The sequence below is a fragment of the Rhizophagus irregularis genome, chromosome 16 (assembly GCF_026210795.1).
Source record: "Rhizophagus irregularis chromosome 16, complete sequence".
Taxonomy (NCBI): domain Eukaryota; kingdom Fungi; phylum Glomeromycota; class Glomeromycetes; order Glomerales; family Glomeraceae; genus Rhizophagus; species Rhizophagus irregularis.
Genome location: NC_089444.1, coordinates 1,504,737 through 1,527,701, shown reverse-complemented (window position 1 = coordinate 1,527,701; position 22,965 = coordinate 1,504,737). Strand labels below are relative to the sequence as shown.

The following is a 22,965-nucleotide window of genomic DNA, read 5'->3' as shown; positions in this document are numbered from 1 at the left end:
GGAATATTAGGGAATATTACTTTATAAATTCTCATATTTTCATTTTATTATGTGTTATTTAAAATAACATACAGTACATAGTAATTTTATTACGCGCCTTATTTGACTTATTTGACGGGCTTACGCATTATTGTTTTTTTTACGGCCAAGTCCTTATAAATTTAATATCTGATATAATCTACAAAAAGGTTATATCTGATGTAATTATTTACAAAAGGTTATATGCTCATATCTGATATAATTATTTACAAAAAGGCTATATACCTTAATGTAACATAGCGTTATTAATTGGTGTTTTGTATGCTTAAGTTTTATGTTACAATTTTAAATAATAATAATAGAAACAGAAATTACCTTAATAGAACACAAAGTCACAACGCGTTTTTTTCTTGGTTTCAAAATATTTATTATTTGATTGATATCATAAAAAAAAAAAAAGAGATAAGATTGAAATGATAATCGTGCATCAGATTTTTTATCCTAAACAAGAATTTATGATCCCAAATCAAGGAATTAAACAATCTCATCTGTTTATGCTTAAAATTAAATATGGCGTTATTTTATCATATAATAATAATACATTAATATTAGCTTTAAATTTGTTTTTTTTTTTATTCACTGAATTGGGTAAAAATATAAGATGGAGGTATTTTGTTTATTTGTTTATTATTATTATGATAAAAAAGTAACTAATATAATAAGGAAAAATTATAAATTTTAAAGTTATAAGTGACTAGTGACGCCATTTTTACTATTGATACTTATAGATATTATAGAAATACTTAGATATTGTAAATACTGCGCAACAAATAAATTATGTAATAAAGTCCGCGAATCTTTTTTTTTTTTTGGCGCGACGTTTATTATGACAAAAAAAGATTAAGTAGATGATACGAATTAAATTATTATATTTGGATTTTCAAATAATTCCTTTTTTAATCCCTTTTAAAAAAAAAAGAAAACAAAGAATTTTATCTAATAATCTGTTTGTTTAACAAACCTTTTAAAGAAAATTCCTTTTGGTTATGCCTTCTAGGTTATCTCTTCTAGGTTATACTTTTTCTAAGTTATAACATAAAAAATACTTTCTGAAAATGTATGCGCAGTAATTTACTATGCTATGATTCAGATTATATCAAGATATATGACATTATGACAACACAGTAAATACAGTAAATACATAATCGTCTAATTTAATTATGGTATAGTTTATTACTAATGGCTTAATACTAATGCCATTTCATTAGCTCCTAGTACTAAATTAAATAAATTCGGAATTTCTAATTATAGGGTTTAGTAAAAGTGAACGGACATTATTAACTATATATGGTTAATTTATAATTTATCATGTTTCAACTTAAAATGTGATACTTATCAAATAATAATTTGCATAAGTATGCACATTATCTTTTGTTTTCATGTATCTTTCGTATGGTTGTATGCATTAAATAACCATTTTATGTAGGAACCGTAGGGAACCCGATAATAGATTAACCTGATTAAGGCATCCTGGCTTTTTTGTTCGTCCGGTCATAAATATATTAATTATAAAATTATACCCCATGAAAACTAAATTAAGTAGAACCCGCATCAAATCTATTTCAAAATCTCTATCAAATCTATCGTCAATACTTGTCATAACTTTAAAATGATTGTCATCATACATGAATATTTCATGAAAAAAAATATTTTGTAAATCGATTCCTAATTTTTTATAATTCTTAATTTCTTTTTAAAAAAAATCATACCATATTTACTTTAAATCTTTTTACGTAATAAACCGGGTTTAAGACATAAATGACTAAATATTTTTTTTTTCTCCACACGAAAGAAAAATAGTAAAATTTTGATTACACAAAGGAAACAGACAACAAACAAAATCTAAAATAAACAATCCTTTTTTTGCTCTCCTTAGAAAATTCTATCCCCCTTTTTTCCGAAAGTTTATACCTTTTAAATACTAAATTCCTTTTTTTCTTTCCGATGTTAAACCGAGAGATAAGCCATTTATGTAAAAGGTATTCCTTATCTTTTTTATTTCGTGAGACGAAAAAAAAAAACCATCCATGCCAAGATTTTTTTTTTTAAAAAAAAAAAGAATGGAAAAAAGAAAAATTGTCTTTTTTTGAAACGCGCTGTAACACCACTGGTTAAAAAAGAAAAAAAAAAAAAATTTTCCCTTGATTTTGGTAAGAATTTTCAATATAACCATAATAAGGATATGACCATAATAAGGTATTTAAAAAAATTCTAGAATCCAAAAAAAAATATTTTTAATTTAGTTGGTGTAACCTTGAAAAAAAAAAAAAAATTGTGTCTCAAATTGTGTCCAGATTCAATTAGTTGGTCGATGAATTCTAATGCATTGCACACATCATACACATGCAATTCTTGATTATCTTGATTTGGTTAAAAACATTTTGTCACACCCGATGTTGATTATAAATAATTTTTTAACACAATAAGAAACGGTTCAATATTAGTTTAGGGCGTTATAATTAATGCAACAATCTTTATCTGTTAAAATCTATGGGAAACGGCAAATCGTAGTAGGTAGTAATTCAAACTTATCCATTTATCGGCCCTTCGGAATCGGCAACAAAATTAATACCAAGGATTATAATAGTCACGATCAGTAAAAAAAAAACTGGTTTGATTCATTATAAAAACCCTCTTCACTTTTCCTCCTTTTTTTTTTTTTCTCCTTTCATTAACAACAAATTCAATAAATCTTTTTTTTTAAAATTAAAATAAACTCAATCAAAACTGCCTCTTTTTATATTAAACAAACCCAACTTTTTGTCAAACTAAACTCATTTCCCAGTTAATTCTGTGGTTTAATTTGTTTTTTTTTCTAACGACTTTTAAATCAATTTACGACCCAAACCCCAAGCTCAAAAGAAAAAAAAGTTTCTTCTTTTTTTTTCTCTAAAAAAAAAAATTTTTTTTACTTTCTTAAGAAATTCTTTTAAATCTGAAAGATGTATAACAATAATAAGTCAAACACTGAAACTCTTGCAAAATACCTTTCCCTCGACCAAGGTGGTAAAGTTCAAGCCGAATATATTTGGATTGATGGTGATAGTGGCCTTCGTTCAAAGACTAGAACTCTCGATTTTAAACCTGCCGATGTTTCTGAAATAAGCGAATGGAATTTTGATGGTTCTTCTACTAATCAAGCACCTGGTGATGATTCTGATGTTTTGTTAAGACCCGTCGCTATATTTAAGGATCCATTCCGTGGTGGTGATAATATCCTGGTTTTAAATGAATGTTTTAATAATGATGGTACACCAAATAGAACCAATCATCGTCACTCATGCGCAAAAGTTATGAAAACTTATACTGATCAACATCCATGGTTCGGTATTGAACAAGAATATACTTTATTTGAATCTGATGGTTCCGTACTCGGTTGGCCAAAAGGAGGTTTCCCTGGACCTCAAGGTCCCTATTATTGTTCTGTTGGTGCGAATGTTGCTTTTGGTCGTGACGTTGTGGAAGCTCATTATCGTGCATGTCTTTATGCTGGAGTAAATATTTCTGGTATTAATGCTGAAGTTATGCCTGGTCAATGGGAATTTCAAGTCGGACCATGTGAAGGAATTGATATGGGAGATCATCTTTGGATAGCTAGATTCCTTTTACAACGTGTTGCAGAAGATTTTGGTATCATTGTATCATTCCATCCAAAACCAATAAAAGGAGATTGGAACGGAGCAGGTTGTCATACGAATTATTCAACACAAGCTATGAGAGAAGAAGGTGGTATAAAAGCAATACATGCAGCTATCGATAAAATGGCAGCACGTCATGCAGACCATATAACTGTCTATGGTGAAGATAATGATCAACGGTTAACTGGTAGACACGAAACAGGTCACATATCACAATTCTCATACGGTGTTGCCAATCGTGGTGCCTCAATTCGTATACCAAGACATGTTGCTGCCGAAGGAAAAGGTTATTTGGAAGACCGACGTCCTGCTTCTAATATCGATCCTTACCGTGTCACTCAAATTATTGTTGAGTCTTCACTTGCATAAAAAAAAAATACTAATAATAATACATTTTTTATTAAGTGTGAAATTAACTTTTCTACATTTAATAAAAAAAATAGTTGGAAGAATTCCACACCTTTACATAATATTATAAAAAAAAAAATTCAAAAAAAATAAGCTTTTAATAATATTATTATTAGTAAAATTAGGTCTAGCAGACGTCATATGATATAAATTATTTTTTATTGGGAAATGGGTTTTTTTAAAAAATTTGACAAAAGAACATAATATATATAAAATATTTTTTTTTCTCTCTCTTTTTCATACAACACACATTATATAGATTAATATATATAATCATCAAATCATTTTACAAAACATTATTATATTAATAATAAATAATTCATTAATTACCCTTGGGGTAATTATAATGTGTCGATCTCTTAAACACATAATTACAATACATACACAATAACTCTCTTCCCTTACCATCATTTCTTTCTTTCTTTTTTTCTTTTCATTTTTATTTTATTCTATCTTTTTTTATCTCCTTTATCATAAATCACATCTTTTTTTTTCCAATTTATTCCCTTCTTACTTTACACATTCCTAACATTTCTTTCACAAAATCAATCACAATTCATAATCATTAAAAAAAAAAAAAAAAAAAAATTTTCTGTGAAGAACTTTATATTACTTCCTTCGAGGAAGTTTGGAAAAGTAATTAAAGGAGGGGATAATTTATTTCAGAGGAGATGGAGATGAACATTTATTTAGAAGAAAAGAAGGAAATCATGAGTATATAATATAAAAAACATTTTCTAAATGTACGGGAAGAGGGTACATTTAGTGTTCTTTGTAGTGGTGTTTATTTTTTGATTAACGTTGATTAGATGCAGATAAATACAAATTATATACACACTAAAAAAAAAAAAAAAAAAAAGTCAGATCTATATAATTTGTTAGAAAAGGAAGAAAAAAAAATTTTCTTTATGAAACATTTTAACTGTATAAAAAAAAAAAAAAGAAATGCTTTTTTAAAAAAGTACTTTTTTTTTATGTAATATAACAATTCAAATTCTGTACATTTCTATCTTGAATTTTTTAACAATATAATATATATATATATTATTAATAACATAATATATATATATTTATTTCTACTTTATGTATATAATTACGAACAAAGAAAAAAAACGCTATAACTTATAAGAGGTTAGTTTTATTTTTAATTACGCAAAATAAGACTTATTTATTTCTTTACAAAATATTATATAATATATGGATTTTTTTTTTTTTTCTTCAATGAAAAAAAAAAAAAGAAAAAAAAAATTTTTATAGTTTTAAAAATAATTATAGTTTTTTTTTAGTAAATAGTTTTTTTTTGTAAAAAAAAAAAAATATTTTTTTATCTAGTAAATAGTTAAACATTTTTTTTAAAAAAAAAACCAAAAAAAAAAAAACCAAATATTATTTTTAGGAAATCAATAAAACAATTTATTTTTTTTTTGTAAAAAGAAAAAAAAAAACTTTATTAATTAAAATTATATCATGTGTCCTCCGTTTGATTTCTTTTTAATTTTTCTTTTCATTCTCAATCAAGTAAAAGGGTAAAAAAATTCCTTGAGTAAAAAAAAGGTAATTAATAATTTCTGTAAAATTTGAGAAAAATTATGAAAAGAAAGTGAATTTAAATAAGTTAATGAATTCAGTTGATTTAAATGCTAAAATTTTGATGAATAAACTTAATTTGGAGCAGGAAACACGTAAAAAGGAACTCGTAAAAAATTATTTTTTCGATCGATTTCGATTTTGGTCACTTCGTCAGTAATTCTGACTGAAATTATATAATCACGTGTTCATTTTTATAATATATATACAGAGTAAATTTTCCAACCCGAGTATCTTCGCACAAATAATTAGTATTTTTTAATTCACAGCAAATTTATTTTTTATATATTAGTTGCTCCGGCAACATTTTTTTTATTTCTTAAATAAAGCATATATTACGTTCTTGTCGTAAATCTCGATAAATGTCACGTGTAATAATCGGCTTGATACATTTTAATTGCATATATATGGGGCAAATACAATACAAATAATCTATATTTCTCTCCGAGCGTGTCTTACTTCGGAAGCAAAAAAATACTTTTATATCCATAAACTAGCTTTACCTGTAACTGCATAATTTTTTCGCAAGCATAAACACACATATATAAAAACCATGTTTTCACAGGCTTCTTCACCCGCTTCACCCGCCTCAATAACGGAAGAAATTTCCACTAGAACGATGTCGGGAATATTTTGATACAGAGGGGCTTATCGAATATTGGGGGGATATTGGCTTCGCATTAGGTCCAGCAACAGTTCTTGCAGAATTCATTGAAGGTATCAGCCAAAAATTACGAAACTACTCCTCGTTTAAAACTCTCGATGACTTGAAGGGAAATGTTACGTATAAATAAGGTTAATGGGGAAGATATAACAAACATCAAGCAGTTTACTCCTGGTGGGTGATTAATTTTTCAGAACTGGACTGACGCTAACGAGGAGACGCGCTGTGAATTTATCTCAGCAATATTACACGCATCAATTTCCATCGCTAAAAAACTTACTTAAGATATTTTTATGGTGTTGCAGAAGGATATTTCATGAGAAGATTCAACCGGCCGAGTTGACTATGCAATCAAAGCTCTAGAAGACCTCCTATGTATCACCGAAGGGAAGCCTCGTAATATTAAGATTAGATATGCGCAGGTAAGACCTTTTTTTTTCTCATTTATATTCGAAAAAAATTATTATTATCTGATTAAGGCGTGGAGTATATATCCTCTATGTAGGGATCGCAAAAGTCGGATATCCGCTAGATGGGAAAACAATGCTAGTGTACCCAAGCCTTATCTCGCATCGGACCTGATCAAATGCGAATCCCTAGCTCTATGTTTGCTTTAACTTCCGAAATGTTTGATTGAGGAAGGATTCGCGTTTTAGAAGATTTAATCATATTAACACATTTATTTCTTAGAATCTGGCGCAACTTGAAAGTGCATTCCAAACAAATAAGAAAAAACGAACTGCGGATCAAGCTTTTAGGAACGATTATTTCGACTACCTCTATGGTATCATGTCGACAGGAACGGGTTGGCATTTTATTATGTATACTCCAGATGGTATTTACTCCACGAGCAGTAGTGAATATCAGATCAATCTTACGAAGTCTGCGATTAAGAAAATCTTGATTACTTCGAAGCAACGTGAAGGGTAATCGGCATCATTGTTGGATTATTGAAGGATCGCGTTAGTGTTGATAGTTCTCCGTCTAGCAAAAGGGCTAGGATCAAAAAAAATAATATGTATCATGGGCATAGTTCCGAACATTTGTATTTATTTTCGCATGTAATATAAAAAATTTTTCTTGGCAAAGTAATATTTTTACGTGCACACTGCGAATATTTTATTCCATGAAGCAAATAATAACACTTAAGTAATATATAATAATATTTTTAAAAACTGAGAATTATCCTTGAGTTTTAAAATTCCTAATTCCTCCATCCTGAGCGATTCCTAAAGCAACATAAATGAATTATAATATAATTAAAATTATGCATTAATGAATGTCTATGTCCATCACTGTACATATGTTATAAGCAAATAATAACACTTAAAAACAATATATAATAATATTTTTAAAAACTGAGAATTATCCTTGAGTTTTAAAATTCCTAATTCCTCCATCCTGATCAAATATCCTAAAGCAACATAAATGAATTATAATATAATTAAAATTATACATTAATTAATATTCTGAATGTTTATGTCCATCACTGTACATATGTTATAAGATGTATTGTATACGTTTTCAAGTATAAAGGTAGCGAGTGCATTGGGCAAGAATGGTTCATGATATCTCGATTCACGCAAACACTGTAAGTATAAATCCCGTGTTTTCATTCCCATATACAATGAAAGTGGCACTACAGTGAATTTTGATAGTAAATAACTCAATAGTAACCTAGCCACCCTTCCATTTCCATTCATAAAGGGATGGATGTACAAGAAATGTGTGAGAAAACATGCCCCAAATTTGATAGCTTCGTCTAAATCCAATTCCTCTTTCCCAAATTTTTCTTGACATTGACGGAATAGCTCTTCCATTCTGTCCTCTATCAAATTTGGTGCCAAATAAACGTAATTTTCCTGTGCTGCCATAACGTATTGCGTTCTGTACAGACCCGCATTCTCAATTAACCCATTACCAATCTGTTGATGCAATTGCTGTGCAAGCAAAGGCGTAAAATGATCTATTGGAAGATTAAAAAAGAAAATGGATGGGAAAATGCCATTAATGGTATCGTGAAGATTTTGGATTTTTTTAGCTAGGTGCAAAGAACGAGAAGGGCCAAACATTATTCTATGGATATTGCTGTCACCAAATGTTATTCTGCAAATATAACTAGCCAAGTGTAAAATAGGTCTAAAAATTGTTCTTGAAAAAACTATTTCGCAAACGTAAGTCAGAAAATCTTTAAAGTGTGATTTCTTTAACAGCTGTTGTATAATATTAAGGTCTACATCGCCTTCCACTGAAATGCATTCCATTAGATAATGTTCACGATGAAGGTCCATAAAGCCCTTCCAAAAGAGTTCATTCTCATTTTCAATGGATAATAATATGGCTTGTTGAAGACGTTTGATACTTGAGATGAAATACTGAGGAGCGCGGTCATCATAATCTGATCTCCACCAAGGTTTATTCACAAAGTCAAATTTTGAATATATCAAAGACATCTTGTATGAAAAAAGTTCTTTTTCAAGTTTGATCAGTAAAAAAAGAAAAATTTAATCAGTAAGAAAAACAAATGCATATTTATACTAATTTATAAAAATCACATGACTAAATTTGACTGACGATTATTTCACCATCACTTTATTGTGTTACACTAAAGCAAAATGAGTAATACAAATAGTTACTGCGTATATTACTATATTAGTAATTTTTATGTATATGTTGTAGGTTAATTCAGGATAGCAGTGGAAACAGGATTGACCAATTATATGTCATCACGTGATTGCCAATCCTACTTATGCATGTTGCTGATCTTACTGTAGGTGATTTAATTATATTGTGGTCATCACGTGAAATCTCGAAACCACTGGATTCCAAATCCACATACAATATATATACTATAATAATTAATGAGTGTATATCTGTGTAATACAATTATAAATAATATTGATAATCAAAAAATTTTTTCATATCAAACCTTTACTTTCTTTTTCAATTTCAAATTATGAATAACGATTTTTTATATAGCCAAATTTATGTGATATAAAGAATCTGAAATATATATTATGAAAAATATGACTGTTAAAATAATAATTCATTTATTAATTCCAGTTAAGTATCTACAAACTAATGAAGAAGGTGTTGCAATAATTTATCATATTAAAGGATGGAATAATATAGAAGCAGTTTCACAGATGTAAATATTTACTTTAAATTAAAATAGTAATAGCAATTTTACTGTAAGTATTTTATTTAAGGATCATTTTAACGCTCACCAGAGGTGAAATTCACCGAAGGTGATTTTTACCAGATCACGTGATTTATAATTATTTTTATTAAAATTCGGTTTTGAACAAAGTACAATTTTTAATTTTTAACATCTCTAATTATAACACAATGCATATATACAATATAATACATTATTGGTACTAATTGTTAAATAATCAAATGATTTAATAAACTTGAATAGATAATGAGGGAGTGAAAATGATGATGAAAAAACATAAACAAACAAAATAGATAATAAAGGAGTGAAAATGATGATAAAAACACATAAAGAAACAAAATAGATGATGAGAGAGTAAAAATGATGATGAAAAAACATAAAGGGACGAAATAGATGATAAGGAAGTGAAAATGATGATGAAAAAACATAAACAAACAAAATAGATGATGAGAGAGTAAAACTGATGATGAAAAAACGTAAACAAACAAAATAGATGATGAAGGAGTGAAAATGATGATGAAAAAAATGTAAAGGGACGAAATAGATGATGAGAGAGCAAAAGTAATGATGAAATAATGTAAAGGGATGAAATAGATGATAGGGAGTGAAAATATAGAAAAAACGTCAAACAAAATAGATGATGAAGGTGAAAATGATGACGAAAAAACGTAAACAGATAAAATAGATGATGAGGAAGCAAAAATAATGATGAAATAATGTAAAGAAATAAAATAGATGATGAGAGAGTAAAAATGATGATGAAAAAACGTAAAGGGACAAAATAGATGATGAGGGAGTGAAAATGATGATGAAAAAACGTAAACAAACAAAATAGATGATGAAGGAGTGAAAATGATGATGAAAAAAATGTAAAGGGACAAAATAGATGATGAGAGAGCGAAAATAATGATGAAATAATGTAAAGGGATGAAATAGATGATGAGAAAGCGATAATGATGATGAAAGAATGTAAAAGGAAAGAAGGGATAATGAAGGAGCGAAAGTAATAATAAAAGTATAAAAGAAACAAGGTGAAAGTGATAAGAAAGTGATGATAAAACAAAGAGGAAGCAAAGGGAATGATATAGAGAATAAAAAGAATAAAAAACTGATTAGTACTGTAACTACTGTTTAGTAATAAAAAAACAATAACAATAAAACAGTAAGAAAGCAAATCTTACCTTAAATTCCTTGAAACTATTTGAAATTATTGTTATCTAAAGAAGACGAAGTTAGCAAAAAGCAAGCAAAAAAAATAAATAAATCTATTTTCAAAACTAACGTGTAAAAAGTATGTAGTACAAAATCACCTGGTGAATTTCACCAGGGTAAAATTAAAAATTTTAATAATTTGCAGATCAAGGTGAAATTCACCGAAGGTGAATGTAAAATTAATCCTTTATTTAATTTCTTTGTAATCATAAATAAAATTTCTATTTATTGGTTGTAAAGGGCAAAAATTGGATAAAGAAAGATTTAGCACTATTAAAATTCATAAAACATACAATATACCCAATAGAGGGCAAGATAAAGAACCTATAATTCGTAATGTTCAGTCTAACAAACATAAAGGTAATTAAAAATTATAACTTTATTTAATTATAATTTTATTTTATTGATTTTTACTTCAAATCATCAGGATAATCATCACCATTGGCCAGAATTATTAATTTTTACCGGCACTATATTTTTAATGCTAGTCAATCATCATAATTTCAGTTACTGGTAATCATCACCCTTCAGTGATAATTAGAAAAATTCTATTTTATTGATTTTTTTTTATATTAACTAATGCACAAGTTAAAAAATCAAACATTACAAAATCAACTGTGAAATGTAGATATGCAAATTCTAACAAGAAAACCAAAACAATTTTCACAATTTCTGATTCTGATGATAATTATGATGATAATAATAATAAAGAAAATTTAAACTTAAATTTCAATAAGCTTGAATATTGAGAGAGAAAATTAGCTTTAAAAGAACATGAAATTTTATTAAGAAAATGTGAAGCAAAAGTTCATGTAATTGAACTATCCAACAGAAGTATATGAACAAATAAATATCTCTTTATTAATAAAAATTCTGCAAGCATTAATAACAAATAAATAGCTAGAAGATAATAAAAATAGTAAAAATGAAAAAAACATATATAACTATTAGATTATATAGATACTATCAGATTAAAAAGTTTTAATTACTATTAGATTATAAGATTACCATTAGATTAAAGAGTTACATAAAATAATATAGTAGAAATAAACTAAAACAATATCTAAAGAATCATAAAGGAATCCAGAAATTAGATTATAAGTTATGAAGTTCAGTTACTATTAAGTTATACAATTAGGTTGTTTAGTAATATACCATTAGTAAAATAAAAGATTCTAGAAAGTTATCAAAAAAGCATCTAATAGAAATTTGTGATTTCTCATAATTTTTTATTTAGAAATTTTTTTTTAAAAAAAATAAACATTATCATCCAATTTTTGCCATAAGTTGAATAAATAAGATATTTATTATTAAACAAAATATTAATCTATTCTTACTTGGTTTAGATTTTTAATAATTATTTTTAACTTAAGTATTTATTTTTAATTTCAAAAACTTAACTTTTAAAAAATTAACTTAACTTTTTATCTTTTATTTACAAACTTGAAAAGTTTCCTTCTCATTTAAATCATTATTTTATTATAACTGTCACTGTAAATAAGACAGTTATGCTAGTAAATGATATATAATAGTTATTTTACAGGAAACTGTAAATATCAATAATTTTTATGGCATACACTTTTCATTATAAGAAAAGGCTAAAGAATTGAAAGTTTATATTTTAATAATTGTGTTAATCATATTTTTATTTATTTTATTTAAAAAATATTTATTTTACAAGTTAACTAACTAAACTATCGAGTTATTCTAACTACAGAATTATCTATTGAATGATTTGAAGCCTACCTATATTTATATTAATTGATATTTCATTAAAGATTTTAAATCTTAAATTTTCTATTATTATAAAGAAAAATAATCTTAAAAAATAATCTTAAAAAATAATCTTGAAAAATAATTTTATTAATCTGCTATTGTAATGTTTATCCTTCAATGATTGTATTACTAACATAATTATTTTTTTTTTTTTTTTATATTTCCAGTTTATTAAAATTGTACTAACATAATTATTAATCTAAACTAATAATAATTAATTTAATATAAATAATTATAAATAATTAAACTATAAATTATTGTATTACTATAAGTCTATAACTTATTATATTCTTCAATTATCTTAGCTAAATATTTTTTCTCATTCTGTTTAATATATTATTTATCTTTTGGGTAATTATTTTTCTAATCATAATTATATTATTCTGATATTTAGGATTATAATATAAAAATATTAAAAAAAAGAAATAAACTTTAAAAAAAAAATAATAAATTTTAAAGAATATATAGAAAAGACTTAAAAATAAAAGATTATAAATAAAAAATAAAAAATAAAATTTTAATTATTCAAAAAATATGAACATAAAAATAAACAGAAAGAATCCTTCCTAATCAAATTCTAATTGTTTTTTAGAAAAATTATAATTATAAATATTTTTAATTAATATAATTAAAGATGTAATATATAATTATTTTTAGAGGTTCTTGGAAAATGATTAAAAACATGTGATGATGAAATAATAAAAAATTTTAAATAATTATTACATTGAGAATCACCTAAAAAAAAAGAACTGTTAATAACAGTTTGTTAAAATAAAAAATTTCATAAAGAAAACTAGTTTGAAACCCATAAAACTGGCTGTTTTCTAAAAAAAGGATATTAAAGAATGTTAAAAACTAACATTCTTAACAAAAAAATTTTAAAAAAAATAAAATTTCTCTTTCCCAGCATATCTTATATCTACTTTATTTTAATAGGTCCAGAAAGTTGCAACTATATACAACATTTTTATTGTAATTATAATACAGTATTATAATTATTATATAATATTATAATTATTATTAGTATTGTAATATTATATTGTAAGACATGATCGCATCTATAATAAAGTTTTTTAAAAAAAAAAAAATTGTAATATTATAATTATTTCCAATTATACAAATATGTATTATAATATATCAATCATTTTTTTTTATGATGACTGATGATATTTGTCTACAAAAACTTATTTTTGTAATTTTTATTTTTCAAAAAAGGAAATTTTTGAAAAATCATAAGTGTTGTAATATTATAATATTTTAATTTTAAAAGTAATAATAGATTACAACACAATATAAGATAGTTATCATTAATTATATATTATATTTTTAAATATAATTGTTATTAAAGAGGTATTCTTTTATTTTTTAAGTTAATTTACTATTTTACATTTTATTTTTTTTGAATCTTTATTCTTTAATTTACCAATAATTAAATGAAAAAGTTTTACTTATAATGTTTAAAATTGGCTAAAAACACTTTAAGTAAAGATTTTATCTTTATTGATCCAAAACTTTTGATGTATGGAGGAAATGTATGTTGGAATCATAATTCTATTGAAAAAGAAGTTACAATTATAATTAAACATATAAGGGAAACTCAATGGATAGAAGAAGTTTTCAATTACATAGAAATGAGTATTGGAATAATTCAGAAACGCTTATAAAGATTGAATGGTCAAGTATGTTTAGAGTTCTTAAAGGCAATATTGAATTAACAAATTTTACAGAATACAAATTAAACTTATTTAAGGTCAAAATTTGGACAAAAAAATTACTAACACTTGATAATTTGGTTAAAAAAAAACCACATATTTATAATTCTAAACAGAAATATCCGATATACTTTAAAGACAAAGAAATATACTTACATTTATGGAAATGTGAATATTTAGAACAAGTATATCTAAATATGATAGACAAATTTCAACAATATTTACAAGAATTAATATTAGTTAATAGTCAAATGGAAAATGCAAATTCTGATGATATTTTTAAAGAAATTTCATGTTGTAAAATTTGGGATTTCAATAAAACATATAATTTGTCTATATTAATAAAAGGTTTTATACATATAGATTTAGTTAACTTATTTAAAAGTTATAAAATATTAGATAAAGATAGGATAAGATTATTAGACGGTTTGGTTAACAAATTGATTTTTTGACTTCAAAATTTTTATATGAAAATATAGGAATGTTAAACTAGCTGATTTAGAACATCAGAAATGGATTAATATAAAGATGAAAAAATTGGCCAATAAATCTAAATTAGTAGTTAATAAATTAGATAAAATAGTAAGTTTACATTGGAAGCTATAGAATAGTTTAATATTCAATAAAGAAGGTCATTAGTTAAATTTTTGAGTTTTTTATGATGACTGACGAGTCACCTTTGATCTCAAGGTGACAGGTCAGTCTTTTTCTTTGGGAGGGGTAGTATATTAATAATGTTAAATTTATTTAGAATACCTTATTTTATTTTACTTTTGTAAATATATTGTATTACTTTAACATTATTATTAATAAACATGATAACGCTTTTACTACAAGAAAAAAAAAAAAATTTGTGATATCAGTTATTAGTAATGGCGTTAAATATCAAATTTGTAAATGGGTATAGATAGAACTCTCTTACTTATAAGATAGATTACTTTTAGATAGTGTTTATATCCAGATATCATCTGGATAAATAAATCCATCTCTGTTAAGAATTTTTAAATCTGGTTATCTGATAAAATATTTTTTACAAATCCAGATATCCATCTGGATTAATCTGTAATTTTTGTGAATATTTAACAGGTCATTAGCGAGTTTATACCCAGATAAAATCTGTGAACTTAATATAATTTATTGTATTTATACATATATCATTTATTTAATATTGTATAATAATTTGTAAATATAAAAAAAATAAAATTTATCACAAAAGCATGAATTTATTTGTGTAATTTATATAAGGTATAGTTTAAACATCAATAGGAGTAGTAGTTACTTGTTGAGCTGGAGGGTAAATATTAGCAAAATGGGGACTATTCCGTTTTGAGAATATAACACGACTAAATAACTCAGGTTTTATTCGTATTTTCTTAACAGTTAAAAGATTTTTCGCATCTGAGAACAGTCATTCTGAGGGAGTAAATGCCGCATTTGGAGAGGGAGAAGTCAAAAAAGAAGTAATATCGCTTTGGTGCTATCATAGGGACTCGCACTTATAAGATAAGTCACCTCATTTTTCCTAGGTGTAAAAATCATATATAAAAGTCTTTGCAGATCCTACTATAAAAGGAAATTTATGTTACATTGTTATGATTTTTTCCTTTTTAGCTAATTAACCAATAGAATTTAAGAAAAAAGTAAGGTAAAAACTATTAGTAAAGGCCAATTTTCTACGGTGACCTTTATTATAAGTAAGCAGGATCCTGCTGTCATACTGGAAAATGGAATATTATAAATGACGATAAGCAGTGATTTAACGTGTTTTAGTATTTTTATTACTTGGTGATTCATGTAGCGAAACATTGGACATTGAGACAATTATTACTATATTGTGCAGATTGGCATTTCATAAACGGATATCCGGATAAATTATATAGGTTAATGGTTTATATTTGGAGGATCCGTTTAGACTAAAATTATATTTAGATAACGTCAACTCAAAAAAACTTTTATCTGGATACCTACTTCTTACCGGATATCCATTAATACAACCAGATTTGCTATATCCGGATATAAACACTACTTCTAGATCTAAGGTAAAAATTATTGTCTGAAGTATGAGGACATATTACTTCTACGCATTTCAAATGCAATGTCGTTCTGTACTATAGCCTGATCGACGAATGAAATTTTGTCTTACATATATACAAATTTAGCCATGTGTTACGGTGATATCAATAAAATTTTAATAAATAAATAAGAAAACTTTAAGCAGAAAAGGCTAAACTTTTACTTATTTTGATAGAAGAAATAATATTGAAAAAATTATGTTAAGGGTGAAAACTGATTATATTGTGACTTAGAATGAAAGTATTTAGTGAGATATCTTAGACAAATATTACACAAGAATTTGGGCATGCACAGCACGCTGACAATTTTTTTTAGTATTAAATGTACAATTATTATTAATTATACTGAATACTTCGGACGCTCCAACAGTTCCCGTTTCCTAGTAATATATATTTATGTAATATAATTTTGTTGAATTTGTATCTATTTTAATTTACTTCTATAAAGTCATTTTAATTAATTTTTAATATTTGTGATAAATATATAGAAGTTTTAATCTATGTAATTATGCTTCTATATAATTACTAATTTGGATGTATTTTTAAGAGGATGATTTAACATGAATTATTTAATCCAAAAAACAAATTAGTAAAACTCATAATATAATATTGTATAAAATTTATAAAATAATATTATTTATAATTATGAATTTTATATAAATATAAAGAAAATTTCTAAGTTTACACGGGGTGTTTGTACACGGGTCATATAAATATAATTTTTAATAGACTAATTTTTGTTTTTTAATTTGAAATTGAATGCTACCGACATTATACTCTTTTACTTTTTATTCTTATTATATTACAGATAAATATATGTATTTTCACCTGCTCTGCAAGTTTACTTAAGGCATTAAAGGAGGTTTTAAATGCCATTTTTAATCTACTAATATGACCCGTGTTTAAACACCCCGTGTACAAATAGAAATTGCCAAATATAAATACTATGTAAATTTTAAGTTTATATAGATTTGTATAATTTAAATTTAAAAAGTTGTATTTTAATATTTAACAATTGAATTTTTATAATTCTAGATTCATTATATTTGTTTTATTGAAAGGATTTGAATAATAATAAATTGTATTTAATATATAATTACACTTTATATTATTTAAACATTGAGTTTAGATATTTTTTATGATATTTTTATTCTAGTAATTAGATTTTTATAATTTTTAGTTTATTAGATTTGTTTCATTAATTTAATTCAAATGATAATAAATTTATGATCTGATTGATATTAATTAAATTATAGTATTTTAAATCTTTTAAATTTTTTGTTATATATAAATTGTAAAATTTATGCAATAATAATTTAATATTTCTAAAAAATCTGAAATAATAAAAGTAGTTAAAGTATAAAAATTTGTTTATTGTAATTATTTAATGCCCTTTCTTCCTTACCATTTTTAATTCAAATTAAGCTATCATGTGATGCTGATAAGAATTGGATTAAGAATTCAATTGTTTAAGGATTAATCATTATTATAAAATTATATTTTTTATATATTAATATGTGATGATCTGCATAATTTTAGTAAAAAAAAGAATTTTGGCTGCTTTTTGTATATTATAATTTATAAAAAAAAAGGTAAATTAATTATTATTATTGTAAGATTGCATTTATATATATATCTTTTTTAAAGCAGTTAAGTTAATTGATTTTAAAAATTCTAAATAATATACTATATAAGGTTTGATTAATATTCCAACTTTTTTTTAAAAAGATAATTGCTTTTTTTTTATTTTATTAAATGGTTTTTAAAAATGAAAATTATTATTAAAAAAAAGTTAAATTACTATTAAGTAATTATATTCTGTTAATTTTTATATATACTGTATTTTTTTTATAAAATTTTTTAAATATAATTCTTTAAATAATAATTTTGCCTTTAGTTTTATTTATATTGATAATATTATTAATTTTTTTTATAGTAATGTATGGATTTAGAACAGAAATCTTCTTCTTTATAATATTGAAAATAAAGAAAATCATTATTACCTTATATACAGTCGCGTCGGAAAGTATTGCCCGATTTGAAAATAAAGACAAACACAAAAATGTTTGTAATTTTTCACTAGTATATACATTAGTAAAAATTTATATCTAGTTTGTTTCCCATTCTACATCATATTTTCACAATGCCAGAGTGGCACCTTTCTCAAAGACAGAAATATTTAAATTTTTATTTTTCCTTCAGTACAGCTTTAAGCTTGGCTACAGCTCTTGGAAAGGGGTCACACTCCTGAGCAATATATTGATTCATTTTTAATTGTTTTCTACTTTGCCTAAACCAAATAAATTTGTTGGTAAATTAGTAGTTGCAATTTTATTTAATTTTAGCTGATTTTTGGCTTAAAATGAAGGTTATAATTAACTTGACACTTGTGATTATCTTGATATCCAGTGATTCGAATTTGATGAATAAGGCTCAATAGATTTGTCTTGTCAAGACGAGTTGAATGTTGGTTGGCACATGTTTCTAGGATCAATATATACTGATATATGCATTAAAACATATTTTGGACGGTTTGACTATTATCTCGTGATATACTGATGTTATACATGTGAACTGGCCATTATTCGATGCCTCTCAATGAGATGAATCCAATGAGTCTTTGATTGTCATCGTCGGATCACTAGATAGTGAGATATTCCCGATTTTGTGAAATTCAGAGTTTCGAAAAATTTTCAAGTAAAGAATATTTTAAGTTATATCTCAGCATCTATTGATCCTAAAGACACAATACAACTAACATTTGACTCGTCATGATGAGATGGATCCAACGAGCCTTTATTCATCAAATTCAGATCACTGGATGCTGGGATAATCATAGTAGCCGAATAATTATGTCCCCCATCTGTTAGTAATCGGGCAACACTTTCTGACGCGACTGTACATATTTAATAAAAAAGTATTTATACTTAATATCTATTTAAAATATACTTGATTTTCTTTAAAATATATTTAATTTTCTTATTTTATACTTGAAATATACTAAAAGTTAAATTTGCACTTAAATTATAATTAATATATACTTAAATTACATTTAATTTTTTACATTTCAGTATATTTAAAGCATATTTATAAAATAAGTATATTATTGTATGCTTCAATTATAATTAAATTATGGATTTTATAATTCATCACACCTACAATTCTACCATATCCTTTTTTGTCACCTGTATCATATACCCTCCCCTTTTCATTTTTTATATGTATTATGGGAACAGAGAATTTTTTCAGTTGTAAAAAATCTATTTTTCACACTCTAGTTAAATGTCACATGTTTTAACATGTTTTTGCCTGGAATTACGTAATTTTGCCCAGGATGCAGGTGCGATATTCAGAAATAAGACCCTTAAATTATATTTAATTTTTTCCATTTCAGTATATTTTTAATATGTTTTAAGTATAAAATAAAATTTAAGTATATTTTAAATATATTTTAAATATATTTTAATAAAAATACTTTTTATAGGGATAAAGATTGCCATATTAAAGGGTCAACTGTTCATTCTCATTCATAACAGCCATACTGGCTTTCACTATTTAAATAAGTTGCATTAGATCACCAAATTTTTAATTTTTTATGACTCATATACTTTAGTAATGACTCAATAAAAAATCGTTTAAAAATATTATGATAAGATTTACTATAAGTTTATACTCGTGAGAAATCAAGTAGTGAATACCTAAAAGATAACATTTTTTTGATTCGGATATGCACATGTGCTAGATATTGCGTGACGAATAGATTTACCATATAATGAAATACGGAGGGGTGTGACACTGGCGAAAGATCCAAAATCCTGCACGAGTAAAAAGTTAAAAATTAGTGTGGCAGCATTACAGATCCATCTCTTCAATTTTATTGGTATTTCACTATTATTATGAAAATAACCAGCGCTATATAATGTTAGCTAAATAGATAAGTAATTTAATATTGAATACCTGGAGTAAAATTCTTGTTTATTATTAGTTGTTGCTTGTTAACGATCACCATGAATTAATTTCAAATTGTAATTGACTTCAAGTATTAATTATTGTGTCAACTCGTTATTTACGAATTTCTTGCCATGATTTAATTGATATTCAACAATTAAGAAAATAATAATTTGTACAAAAATAAATAATAAATAAATTATAAAACTAGTAACGTAATAGTGATGATTACGGGATATTATCTAAAGAGTTGTAATTTGAATATCGTGATCTATTATTACTTAAACCAAAAAATGCTCTCATTCTACGACCATAAATAATAACTTGGATTACGATTATAAAGTCTACACTTAATTGTATAATACCACAAAGAATGAATTGTACTGGTGTATGATAATATATATAATAAAATGTTTTAAATGTATCTCCACAGACCCATGTTAAAATGATCCATTTACTTCATTAAAGATTAAAAATGTAAAAAAATGTAAGAAAAATGTGAAAGTGAGGCAAATATAAAAAAATGTAAGAAATGTGAAAGTGAGGCAAATATAAAAAAATAAATTTTAGAAAAGGTGTCTTACCTGAATCCTGATACAGAGTGCCTCTTAAAATTTTCCCAAGCTTGGGGCATCGGAACAGTACTTTCGATTCCGAGTGACTTTATAGATCAAAAATTTAGAATCGAGAATTGATTTGATTTGAAATAACATTTAAACTATAATTTACCAGAAAACCCAAAGTTTCAACGAACCATGTTTGTTTATAAAACATGAATTGAAATAATCCCAATAATCCAGACAACGTAATCAAGAAGATTAAATAAGATTTATAAGTGTACCAATTCCAAAACCATCGCCGATTTGGTGTTGGTGAGATTGGAAATCGATATTTAAGAAATTCATGTAATAAAACAAGCTGAACAGCTATCATCAAAAAACTTTGATAAAGAAGTACTTCTGCAAACCTTTTCCCAACCCTATTAAAACCAAAATAATTTAAAGACAGTTTAAATATTAAGAAAATAAAAACATATTAAACCTACCAAAAGTGAACACGAATAATACTACTAACTAATAATACTCCTGTCGTATCTAATGAATATCCTGAACTTGATTTAGTCTGTCGAAATTTATTAATTTGATCAAAGTATCCTAATACAGGACCAACGATCATAGATATATCGAGTAGAGTATTAAATACATCACTAAGTTCTGGCATTTTGAAAAAAAAAGAATAAAAAGGTTACTAAAACTAAAATAAATAACACTGTTTATATTTATTTATTTACATTTTCGAGCATGGCGGAAATTTGATGATCCGAGGCTGTATAATTATGGACTGAAACCATTTTATCCGGCATATAGTTCATGTGATTTCTAAGTCACGTTTCTGGATAACTCATAAAGTAAAAAGTCCAACACCCGACAGAATGATAACTAGGTAATGTTTTGACTTAAATTGGTATTCTTAAGTAAAAATCTCCGGCAGAATGGTAATCCAGGAACCTTCTTAATAAGAAGATAGATACTTCTCTTTACTTTCGATTGCTCAATAAAAATGTATTCTAAAGTCTAAACCCACCATAGGAATTATTCCCGCTTGGCGCCAGTGATGTTATGAAGTTTATACAACGCGTTGAACGTTTACATTTTGGAGACGGAAATTTTCATATACTTGAAAGACTTAAATTGACTCCAGTCCGTTTTTGAAGCTAACTGGTCTCAAAGGTGATATGCGCAAGATAAGCTTACGAGTAAATTTTTTTTTTCGGGACTTTGATCACGTGATCGTGTTGGAATCCATCTTTTCTCTTTAATGTCTTACTAATGGCAAATATCGGAAGTTGATAATATTCAACATAAACATTACACAATTGTCGATTGAATTCTATTTTTATTGATAGATAATATTTATCTTATTTATTTTACTAGTTCAAACTTTAATGCAATAGCCCCAAGCATCTTGGTTACATGGGCCAGTAATGGAAAGGTTAAATCATCATTACGTTTAGTATTGACATTGCCGAACAATATAGTTTAGATAATTTATTACACTGGTAAATTAAAATTTCGAAATGCGTATACTTATTAGAACATTCCAATCTAGGCTTCTGCAAAAACGGGAAGTACGTGCGATATTCATATTACGCGTGATTTTTATTACAAAGTTATTTATCACTATTAAAAAGCCATCTTCATATATAGCATATATTAAAGGTCTTGCACCATCTGGTATGTGAACAAGTTAAAACTTTATGTTTGCTTATATAAAATTATCACATTAAACAGGTATCGGCAGGCATGGAAAATGCCAGAACCAGAAGAGAGAGAATTTATCAAATATCAAATTCTGTCAAATGTAAGCGTAAAAATAAACGGATTTTCGTTTGCGTAAATCTATAAAAATAATTATTTTTCTGTGAAACATTTGACCCTAAAAGTCAAGAAATTAATAGGGTAGAAGATATTAATTCTGGCATGTAAAAGTGAGTGCAAACAACGCTCTGGAACTTTTTAAAAAAACATGGAATTAATCGAATTAGTTGTGGGAACCGTTAGATGATGAAGACTTAGTGGTTAATTAATATACTTCCTTATTTTGTACCGGCTAATGCTATATTTTATTGTGATTTTTCCTTGAATATGTTATGTGACAGAAATTGAAAATAAAAAAGGCAATTTTTAGAAATTATCCAGCCAAATACCCAATTATGCTATTTTGTGGCCAA

General features: G+C 25.6%; 4 protein-coding genes across 4 annotated transcripts; 2 read left to right on the top strand and 2 right to left on the bottom strand.

Moving 5' to 3' along the window:
• Positions 1-2,981: 2,981 nt before the first annotated feature.
• Positions 2,982-4,149, top strand: OCT59_008095 (uncharacterized protein; the record flags this gene model as incomplete). The annotated part of the gene is made up of 1 exon (XM_025319199.2): positions 2,982-4,149. One exon carries the CDS (start codon positions 2,982-2,984, stop codon positions 4,044-4,046), a length of 1,065 nt encoding a protein of 354 aa, XP_025174378.1. The 3' UTR covers positions 4,047-4,149.
• A 3,644-nt stretch (positions 4,150-7,793) lies between these two features.
• On the bottom strand, positions 7,794-8,789 carry OCT59_008094 (uncharacterized protein; the record flags this gene model as incomplete). Its single annotated transcript, XM_025326797.1, has 1 exon — positions 7,794-8,789. One exon carries the CDS (start codon positions 8,787-8,789, stop codon positions 7,794-7,796), a length of 996 nt encoding a protein of 331 aa, XP_025174379.1.
• Positions 8,790-14,102: 5,313 nt separating this feature from the next.
• Positions 14,103-14,666, top strand: OCT59_008093 (uncharacterized protein; the record flags this gene model as incomplete). The annotated part of the gene is made up of 1 exon (XM_025332279.2): positions 14,103-14,666. The coding sequence occupies one exon, from the start codon at positions 14,103-14,105 to the stop codon at positions 14,664-14,666; it is 564 nt and encodes a 187-aa protein (XP_025174380.2).
• A 5,668-nt stretch (positions 14,667-20,334) lies between these two features.
• OCT59_008092 (uncharacterized protein) lies at positions 20,335-21,475 on the bottom strand. The gene is made up of 4 exons (XM_066142231.1): positions 21,280-21,475; positions 20,964-21,213; positions 20,819-20,895; positions 20,335-20,691 (listed from the first exon to the last, which is right to left on the bottom strand). Exons 1-4 carry the CDS (start codon positions 21,453-21,455, stop codon positions 20,463-20,465), a joined length of 732 nt encoding a protein of 243 aa, XP_065999132.1. The 5' UTR covers positions 21,456-21,475; the 3' UTR covers positions 20,335-20,462.
• Positions 21,476-22,965: the final 1,490 nt, after the last annotated feature.

Excerpts from the sequence above, each read along its gene's own strand:
- OCT59_008092 (XM_066142231.1), bottom strand. The coding sequence starts at position 21,455 with ATGCCAGAACTTAGTGATGTATTTAATACTCTACTCGATATATCTATG. Across the intron at positions 21,214-21,279 it reads ATTATTCGTGTTCACTTTTG|GGTTGGGAAAAGGTTTGCAG; the intron begins GTAGGTTTAATA and ends TGGTTTTAATAG. Across the intron at positions 20,692-20,818 it reads CACTCTGTATCAGGATTCAG|TAAATGGATCATTTTAACAT; the intron begins GTAAGACACCTT and ends TCTTTAATGAAG.